This window comes from Cucumis sativus, chromosome 7 (assembly GCF_000004075.3).
Source record: "Cucumis sativus cultivar 9930 chromosome 7, Cucumber_9930_V3, whole genome shotgun sequence".
NCBI classification, from domain to species: Eukaryota; Viridiplantae; Streptophyta; class Magnoliopsida; order Cucurbitales; family Cucurbitaceae; genus Cucumis; species Cucumis sativus.
Window position 1 is genome coordinate 2,073,479 of NC_026661.2, and position 10,736 is coordinate 2,084,214.

The window sequence follows — 10,736 nt, forward strand, 5'->3', positions numbered from 1 at the left end:
AAAACGACGTCCAAAACGGTTCACAGACTGAACATCTTTCTCTTCTTTACCGGATCAGTTTTCTTCTTCAGAGATAACAAGCAAAAACTTGTTGATTGATATGTGAGAATTTTTTTCAGCTACCATCAAAATTCGTATGAATGAAAGGTTGATTTTTCAAATTTCATTTACCTTTCACAATACATACAAAGTTCATTACATTAACGAATTGTTTCATTATGTATAGCATGAACAAAATCACTCACAAACCTCTCTCACACATATATATACTGCCTAGTATATGGAGTTTATTTTAAAACAAAAACAACTCTAATTTATTTTACATATATCTTTATTTTTATTTTGTAATCTAAAAGTCTTTTAACTTAAGAAAAAATAAATTAATCAAGACAAGCATTTAACTCAACTTATATATAAGCATGTTATTGACCATAAAATTTGTGGTTAGAATATGATACTATCAAATGAGAGAGAAGGTGGAGAATGTGACGAGGGGAGCAAATGTGGAAGAGGTTGGGGTTATGAAAGTTATGAGTTGGTATATGGAATTTTAAGGAATTTAGAAGAATTGTGGTGGTGAAAATGATGGATCATTAGTATTCCCTCTAAACTAAAGGATATTTGCTTTGAGGATAAGTTACACCTAATTGGTATATGGACTTTCATTTTTTTTCAAATCTTGGATTAAACCTAAGTTTCCAATTTAAAATAATGATGTCTTTGATCTTCTTTAGTTTAAATGTAAGGTTAAAGCTACATTTTAAGCACTCAATCTCAAATTTTAAGTTCAAATTTGTCTCTCCCAAAAAGAAGAATATCAAATTGGTGTCTAATTTGTTGTTAAGGCGATTGATATTATCAAAAGCTATTGTTTTGACTATTTATCGTAACATAAAATTAACTTAATGTTTATCATAAGTTTATCATTTTTAAACTATTAAAAGTTATAAGTCTCAAATAAAAGAAATAGTTAAGTTGGTATGAGATGGAGATAGTTAAGAATGTAACAAATGGATTAAAAATATTAACAAATATAAGGATGAAACTAAATCTATAGGAATCCCTAAATCCTCAAAGTTAATGTTAATGTCAATGGCGTGTTTTCGTAGATGAACCCCAAGTTAATTGAGCCCACTCTAATGGAGCGACAGATGTTGGTGGGCTTCTCTTGGAAATGGCAGTTGGGCTTCCTCTCCGCCGTCTTTGCTATTGCTTTCTTTCCTCCTCAAATGAATAGTGTCGTCATGAATTCATTCCAGGAAAGTCTTCTGATACACACTGGTTGTGAGTCCCAGTGGGATGGGAGAGATGAAGAAAAATGGGGTGAGTTTAGAAGGGGAAAGGGTAATTTTGGTGCCTTACATGGAAGAGCATGTACCCAAGTATCATCAATGGATGAAAGACCCAGCTCTTCTTCAAGCCACAGGCTCCGAACCCCTCACTCTTGATCAAGAGTACCAGATGCAACAATCATGGACCCAAGACCCAAAAAGTACTTCATTATCTTCATTTGTTTGTTTCCTCTCTCAATTTCATCAAATTTTTATCTCGGCTGTTTTTCAAATTCTTGATATTGAACAAAATAATGTTCCGTTTGTTTTCGCAATGCATTTTAACATCGTGTGGATTTGGGGGTGGCTTTTTCAGAGCAGACTTTCATTGTATTGGATAAGGAATTGGTTGAGGGAAAATTCATCCATGGAAATTCTGGTGTTGAAGGTTAGTTCTTTGGTCTTTAGTTTAACTGATAATTTTTGGGCTGGGGGGTTGCTTTGTTTATACGCTTTGTTTCTATATTTCCAGCAATGGTTGGTGACGTGAATCTTTACATGAATGATCTGGATGATTCTCTTTTAGCAGAGATCGAAATAATGATAGCTGAATTCAAGAGGTACCAGATTTAATCTTTTTGTCATGTGATGTTTTTGTTCCTTGATTGCTCTAATGTTTACGGTAATGCTTTTTGATCTCTAATTTTCTTCAATGATTGTGGTTTGTGAAGTTCTGTCAATATAAACAGCCATTTATGCTCTGCCTAATTCTATGTCATGGTTCTCTTCATAGTGTCTTGTTTATTGGTTATTGCTTCTTCTATAAGAAAATTTCTACGTTTTGTGTTGTTCTGGCTGATTAAAAGCAATGAAGTACCAAATTATGGAAAGCAACGAAGTGTTCTTTTAATTGAGTCAAGATAAGAAGGAAATAGAATGCTTGAATGAATCTTCGAATGTGCATGTATTGGTAACCATTCTATTTCTCCAATCTGAGTATAGCTCACTACTTGAGGCATATGCTCAACCAAGAATCTGACGTTTGAATCCCCATACCCACACGTTGAACTAAAAAAAAAAGTCCCTTTTTCCTTGCAATGTGTTGGGTTGATTCTTGGCCATGTATGTGGATTATATTGTGACGAGATTTTGTTCTTCATTTGCTAGTTTCGTATACTTTTTGGGATCAATGTTTTACGACGTCCACTAAACTTCCTACATCTATGTTTTTGTTAGCATAGCCGTGGTAAAGGACTTGGGAAAGAATCTGTCCTAATGATGATGGCATTTGCAGTCAAGAACCTCGGGATCCATACTTTCCGGGTTAAAATTGGAGACTCGAATGAAGGGTCTCTCAGTTTGTTCAAAAAATTGGTTGGTCTCTCTGTCCAGAAAAGAACTTATTTTTTGAAATAACATTTATGTCTTATTTCTAGTAGCTAAAATTTCCGTTCGTTGGATACAAAAGAATCCGCACCAATCCAAGTCGGCATGTTTTGATATTGCCAACAAATTCACATTTCCTCTTAAAAATTGATATTGCACTATTGTTAGTTTTCTTTTTCCTTTTAAACTAGTCCTTCTGTAATCTTCACTAAAAGACCCCTTTTATTTGGTGTAGGGATTTGAAGAGACTTCTTACAGTGAAATCTTCAAGGAGGTGAGCTCTTTCTCTATTTTCTTCCTAACTGATAGGCCGCTCCCAAGACGAATCTATCTAAAACCATGTGACCTATGCTTCAGTTTATTATTCAATTTAGTGACGTATAACAACTTACACGAGTCTTTTAGGATGTTGAAGATATGCAGATAGCTAAAAGCATGCTTACTATTTAATTTAAGGAAAACCTTACGTCTAGTTTGACTGTGAAAAGTTTATTAATATGAGCTGATGCGTCAAAATCTATTTGACTAAGATGCATATGTGGATCCTTTAGTTACAATTTTCTTAAAAGAAAAGAAACCAATTACCATTACTGGTTGATTGATTGACTACACTTGACAAATTTATGCGTGTGTACATATACTATAGTTGGTCTAATAATTGCGAGACAACCTTATCACACGAACAAATTATTAGTTTTGTTCCATTATGGAAACACTTGATGGCTCGGAAATTTTTTCTTGTTCTTTTTCCATGTACCCACTTTAGAGAGTTATGCTTTTAGATATTAAGCCTGAGCTAAGTTATCATATAAGTGGGCCAGGCCATATTTGATTCTGACTTTATTTACTTTTGCACATTTGGAAGGTAACTCTGGAGTTAAAGGTAACAAAGTCCAAGCATGAGGAGTTGCTTGATGTGTTTGGCAGAATAGTTACTTACGACTAGCGCTCAATTGAACTTTCCTGCCGGTTCTAGATCTTGATTTTCTAACATTAAATGTGGGAAACTCCTGTGGATTATCTGATATTATGTTCAAACATCTGATACTTGAGCAAGAAGCAAATCGATATAATACACAAGAAACCTTCTATAAAAAAAGATCAAAGTTATGACTTATTTACAAGACATTCTTTCCCTGATCACCTCATCTAATCGTCACACTTTCATCATGTTATGTATTTGTTTGTTTGCCTTTGTATCTTTTGTGTTTCTGTAGGTTTTCAAGATGCTTGGTTTGACCTTCTGATGTGGACTTTCGGAGATCAGTCTAGAAGGTCCAAATCTCATACCCCCCACCAATTTTGGCATCTTCATAAAGACTTAAATGGCACGGCAGGTATGAAGTCTCTGTTTTAACATTTTCTTTCAAATGATCTGTCTTTAGTTTCAGAGTAACAATTAGAATATACCTGAAGTTATTGAAATTTCACGGTTTCGTCTACATGAAACTGTTGACACGGGGCAGGGTAATTGATGTCGCTTTAATATTCAAAATATTTGCCGTTATTTTGACAAAAATTTACCCTGTCAATTCAACATATTTTTATTTTCCTTTGGTGTGAACTCAATTGGTTCAAGACCAATTCTTTGGAATAATCAACATCCAATCTCATTACTTTAAAAGGCTTGATTTTTTTACATTTTGTATCAACCCCATTTGATTAATTGAACATCAGATCAGGATTACCAATATACCATAAGCACCCCCTTTGTTTGGTGATGAGCAGATCTAAAAAGTAGACTTGTTTATAAGAACTCTTGATTATTTTATGCAAATTATGAGTCAACAGGGAAGTAGTCCAAAAGATTAGGCAGTTGGATTATGAATCCAAACCATGTTAAAGGGGGGATATAACATGACTTCTTGGTGGTAGCTGCTCTAAAAAACCTAAAAAAAGGGGGATGTTTTTGGTGGGTATGAATATAATTTTGAGTTCAAAATGATGGATGAAGGATTTATTTATTTATCCTATATATTTTTTTTTGAAAGGGATGGTATAAGGATTTAGTTCCCTAATTTTCCAAGAACATTTTTTTTTTTGTTTGGACATGAAAGTTTTCGGCATGCAGAAAAGGCATAGGTCCAAAAAGGCTGTGGAGGCTGATTTGGGCAATTTCCTATCATTTTCCACCACTGTGACCAATCTCTCTTAGGCTTAGGTCAATTAACTTTGATGATGATGGAAGTACGAACGTATGTATAGAGATGGTTGTAAATATAACAATTAAGTTTGAGGTCTTTCTAAATTTTTGTATGGTACAACAAACAAGGTATAAGAACTCGAACCTTGGATCTCAATAGAAGTATTACACAGAAATTACCACCAAAAATTACCACCAAGTTATGTTCCCTTTGATATAATAATGATACGATGTATGACCTGATAAATAATAGGAAATATCTAAGTTTTAATGATGGGAAAGATGAAGAATAGTAAAATATCCTTTGGGTTGATTAAATGAATAATAGAAGCAAAGAGACCAAGACAACAAAAGAATAAAGTAAATGGAGTGGTGGGTCTGCTCCAAATGTAAAACAATTATTTGAGCACTTTAAAAGATTGTTTAATTGCAATATCAATTTTAAAATTGGGTTAGATAGGATGGGAGGCTCAATAAAGAGGGAGCAGTTGGGTGTATAATATTTGTAAAGTATCATTATCAAACCTTATTATAATAAGATTTCAACCTTATAATTTATAATTTAAATTAATAAAAGCTTCCAAACAATATAGCCTTCAATCAACTATATACAATAATCCTAATATGTGATTTTGACTTTGATTTGAGTTGCATCATTATTTTTCATGGAAGAATTTTTCCTTTTTTTTATTGCACATCATTTCCTCATTTTTGTTTGTGTTCTTTTTCATCTTTTCAAGTTTAGGTTATATATATATATAGTTGATAAATTTATATTTGGGTTACAATTGAGTTTTTTTTTTTTTTTACTAATTAGAAATGTAAACTATAAATTTGAAGTTCATAAATATTTGGAGACTTAATAGGAGATTTATGACAAAACAAATATTGATTTCAAAAATAGAAATTAAATCAAAATTGTACATAAGTTATTAGATTTTAAAGAAAGAAAATATATTTTTTCTTTTCTAATCATAACCATTAGAAAGTTGTAGGTGATTGAACTTTCAATCCCTAAAAAGAAAAGTAATGCAAATAAATGGAGTTCTATTTTGTTAAAAGATGGATAATTTTCGTTCAATTTATTAATATCTTTCATTTTCAACTACATGACCTTAACGTTTCACAACCCATACCTTAACGTTTCACAACCTATTTTTATGTGATGTAAGAAAATTTAATATTTATTATTGATAAAGCTTTATTAAATTAAATTAATATGCAAAGAGGATTAATGCTTAAAATAACACACGTGTGGGAAAAAAAAAAACATGGCGTTTTCAATTGCGGAATTTCATGAAATCTAAGCTATAAAATGTTTTCTTTCTTTCAAAAAGCACTTTTCAATATTCAATTCAAGTTCATTTTTTATTAAAAGAAAAAAAAAGGAGAAAATATCTTTTTATTTATATGTATAATTCTACATGTTATTTAGTGTTTAGATTTCAAAATTTCACATGTTTATTTTGAATTTGAGTTTAATCTCTATTAAATTTTAAATATTAGATTTATTAGAACAAAAGTGATTATATATATGTATATATAGTGTTGGGATAAGCAACAATATATAAGGGAAATTGTTAGGAATAATACAAAAAAGAATGGAACTTATTATAAAATATAACAAAATTTTAAAATGAACTATAGAGAATTAGATGAATTTTGTTATTTTTTAAAATATCTATATAATATATTAGAAGACTCATGTAAAGTTGAAGTCTGTTGAATCTATACATTTAGCAGCAATTAGAAATATTAATATGAGAAAAGAAATAAAATAGTTAAAAAGGGTATTCTAAATATGCATTGAAATTAAAGAAAAGGAAATAAAAAAATAAAAAAAAAAGTGAGGAAAATAAGAAAAAGGAAAAGAGAGAGTGTGAACACTGAATGAAACGACGTCGTTAGGATGAGAGCAAATGCGTTGTAGAAAGTTGAACGAAGCCATCAACACAACACGTCTCATACCTGCCTTTTAGTCAAAGTTGTACAAAATCCCCATTCTTTCTTTTATTAAAATTAATTTCCTCAATTTCATATATATATATATATATATATTCATTTTCCTATATTTGTAATTAGTCAGAAAAATAAATGTTTAATTTTATTTCCCAAATAATTTTCATTGTTCTTTTAAACTTCGATTCCACTCTTTTTCTGTTATATTATTTGCCAAGTCAACAAGTACTATTCTTCCCTTTGCTTCCTTCACACAGCCTCACCTAATACTAATTTTAAATCCTTTTTCCTTTTTCTATTTTGTAAGAAAAGCAAAATCATAAATATTGGAATTCCGTTCCATTGATTTTCAAATACTTATAAACACTTACAAAATCAATTCAATTTTATTTTTGTCATTGGTTCCACAACCATCTTTCTATAATAATAGAAAGGAGAAATGTCCTTGGATAAAATGAAAGACACTATGTTTGGAAATATTAATATGAGGAAGAGAATGAAGTCAAACCCAACACTTACTTAACGTACGTCAGAAAGTCAATCCAAACATGGAAAAATGATAAACTAAGTTCATCGATTGATAACCTCTCCTAAATATATGAAATTTAGATTCCATTTAAGATTATAAAACTTGAAATTGGAATGTTGAATCAATTTGTTATTTTATTTACTCAACATATGGTGTTCATCCTAATTTTTAGAAATTATAAGCTCACGGACAAAATGAAAACACTATTCAAAGTCAACATTCAAATCTTAATTTGATTTTTCAACATTTTGTTTGTACTACAACTATTTTTTTCTAATAAAGAAAACAAAATAAACCAAGAACGAACTAGATACAATGAAAGTCCATCGAATAAAATGGAGGACATTAGATTTAGAAACCAATCACTACAAAACAAATCTTCAAGTTTCTCGTTAGGGATAAAAGAAGTCAAGCCTCTACCGGCACAACAACATGAACAAAACCTTATTGGACGAGGAGAAGAACATCCTAAGCAACATTCCACCTCTAATATAAATCCGCACAATCAACGAATAGTAAATCATCGAAATTGTTTCTAAAGCATCTCAAAGTCTTCGAGAATCGCCGAACCTTCAAATTAGTCTGTTTAATCATTGTATTAATCATGAATGAATTATTAATATAGTTTTTCATCTATGAAACTAGTTATAGATTTGAAATTCCCATAATACCATTAGTCCAAAAGGGAATCACATAATGGCCACAAAAATGAAGATTTGAAACCCAAAAGTTAACTAGAAAAGAAAAACAAAACAAAACAATCATAGATCTAATTCAAAGCCTAGAGTTAATTAAATGAAGTAATGTGGGTAGGTAAAGGGATGGGAAAGATTATTTTGAAAGAGAACACAAGACTGAAGGTGGGTGATTTCTTTAAGATTTTTTTAACAATGGTGGAAGTTGGAATAAGTCAACATTTTCAAAGTATTTTTGCCTTCTCTTTCTCTTTTAGGTGGCTCCTATTCTATAGAAATAGAAAAAAAAGAAGAAGAAAAAATCCCAAACCCAAGCAAGTTTTTTCTAGAAGAATGGTTGAGAGAGTAGAAAAATTAGGTTAACAAATGTGAGTTGTTGAATATGGACAGAGACACATGAAGCAACCAAGAAGAAACAAAGACTTTCCCAAACCCCAAAACAAAAACAATACAAATTCACATAGTTGAAAAGAAACATCCCTTCATGAACACAAATTTATCAAACTTTCCCTTCAATTATACCCTATAAATACTCACTTTTTTCTTCCTTCTTTCTCCCCCAACCAATAATCCCCTATTCCCTCCATCTCAGAAACAACATATCAACAACAAAACTGAAAACAATTACCTCAAATCCATTCAGTCCACCATGGAAATAAAGCTCCAAAGCTTTTTCTCTGTTTTGATCCTCTTCTCTTTATGCCTCTCAGCCTCAGCTCAAACTTGCAGAAGCTACAATGGATTTACCAACAATGAAGTATTTGCAGCTTGTGTAGATCATCCAGTGCTCAACTCTTTCCTTCATTGGACCTTAATTCAATCAAATAACACCTTGAGAATTGCTTTCAGACGCCCTAATACCGGTCCTAATCAATGGATCGCTTGGGCTATTAACCGACAACGTCTCAACATGTTTGGCTCTCAAGCTCTTGTAGCTTACAGAAATTCCTCTGGAATCGCTCATGCTTACACTTCCGATGTAAATTCCCCTACTCCAACCCTGCAAGAAAGCAGCATAAGCTTTCAAGTTCCTCAACTCAGAGCCACTTATGTCAATCAAGAAATGACCATTTTTGCTACCATTATTCTTGGAGATAATGAGACCACAATTAATCAAGTATGGCAAGAAGGCCCTTTGGCTGGAGGTTCTCCGGCTTCTCATGCCATTACAGATGCCAACAGAGCTTCAAGAACTACCCTCGATTTGCTTACTGGATCAAGCACAGCAGCTGCGGATGACGTTCTAAAGAAGAGAAACGTAAGTGTTTGATTAGGATTTTTTTTTTCTTTTTCTGATCTGGGTCAGTTTGATTGTTCTTATTTGTGAAACCCTTTTGAGGATTTCGTGAAATTTCATCGTCTGATTGAAGGGTTTTGATTTTTCAGACTCATGGAGTTTTGAACGCTGTTAGTTGGGGAACTATGATGCCTATGGGAGCAATTTTCGCTAGATATTTGAAAGTTTTCAAAGGAGCAGATCCAGCTTGGTTTTACCTTCACGTTGGTTGTCAAGCCTCCGCCTACGCCGTCGGTGTCGCCGGTTGGGCCACCGGTATAAAACTCGGCAGCGATTCCCTCGGTATTGAATACAACACTCATCGCAACATCGGAATCACCCTCTTCGTCTTCGGAACTCTTCAGGTAATGATAAAAAAAAGCACACACACACAAAAACCCTACAACTAAAACATCAAAAATCAAAAAGTTCAAAAAATTGTTGAAATCTTCATTAATTGTGATTTGGGGTTTTTCCATTTTAGGTTTTCGCTCTGCTTCTGAGGCCAAACAAGGATCATAAATACAGAATTTATTGGAATATCTACCATCACTCTATCGGATACAGTGTGATTGTTCTTAGCATCATCAACGTCTTTAAAGGATTAGATATCTTGAACCCAGATGGAAAATGGAAACGAGCTTACACCGGAATCCTCATCTTCTTGGGCGCCGTCGCCGTCGTTCTTGAAGTCATTACATGGATCATTTGCATAAAGAGAAAGCGATCCAACTCTGATAAGTTCCCACATAACGTCAATGGCGTAAATGGGATCAATGGAAATGCTACAAGAGAAGAAAACAGAGTTTGAGTATAATCTTCCCTGATTTTGGAGGGCTTTTTTTGTTTGTTTGTTTGATTTACATTTTGAGTGTTCTTTATTTCTTCTTTTGTGTTTTTCTTATTTGGGATTAGCAGTAGTGATGATCATATTATTTTTGTTATTATATTTATACATAATTCTTTTCTTTCTTCAAACTCATTTATTTTAGTGTTCTTCATGATTCCAATTTTATGAAGTTTAGTTATTAGTTTGGAAGTTACAAAATGGAAGAAGAAATGGGGAATGCAAGTAATCTAAAAATGTAAGAATTTGATGGACAAAATGGAAAAAATGGATCTATTTCCAAATTTAGAAGCTCTAGTTTTACCTATAAAAGAGATTATGTTTGTAATGTAAAGGAATACAATGGAATGGAATTTAGTATTCTTTTAGCTACATGTTCATTCATTCATGAATGTATCTCATAGTATAGGTTTGAATTTCATTTTGTAACAATGAATTACAAAATGAAAGAAAAGATAATAAATGAGAAAGGTTAGTTTTTTTAAAAACATGCTAGTTCGTCTAACGTCTAATTTAAAATTGCAATCTATATAGAGAAAGTTTTATTCAAATTGAAGAGTGCAACTTGAGTGAAAAAGACGATGGATTTTTGGTTACGGGTAAGAAAATAATAGTTTGACAAACAATTAA

At 32.1% G+C, this 10,736-nt stretch overlaps 2 protein-coding genes across 2 annotated transcripts; both read left to right on the forward strand.

The window, feature by feature from the left end:
- The first annotated feature begins 1,227 nt into the window (after positions 1 to 1,227).
- On the forward strand, positions 1,228 to 3,797 carry LOC101211998 (N-acetyltransferase 9-like protein). Its single transcript, XM_004144491.3, has 6 exons — positions 1,228 to 1,492; positions 1,648 to 1,719; positions 1,804 to 1,891; positions 2,513 to 2,645; positions 2,893 to 2,931; positions 3,523 to 3,797. Exons 1-6 carry the CDS (start codon positions 1,300 to 1,302, stop codon positions 3,601 to 3,603), a joined length of 606 nt encoding a protein of 201 aa, XP_004144539.1. The 5' UTR covers positions 1,228 to 1,299; the 3' UTR covers positions 3,604 to 3,797.
- A 4,490-nt stretch (positions 3,798 to 8,287) lies between these two features.
- On the forward strand, positions 8,288 to 10,271 carry LOC101211761 (cytochrome b561 and DOMON domain-containing protein At5g35735). Its single transcript, XM_004144490.3, has 3 exons — positions 8,288 to 9,241; positions 9,370 to 9,624; positions 9,744 to 10,271. The coding sequence occupies exons 1-3, from the start codon at positions 8,633 to 8,635 to the stop codon at positions 10,068 to 10,070; spliced, it is 1,191 nt and encodes a 396-aa protein (XP_004144538.1). The 5' UTR covers positions 8,288 to 8,632; the 3' UTR covers positions 10,071 to 10,271.
- Positions 10,272 to 10,736: the final 465 nt, after the last annotated feature.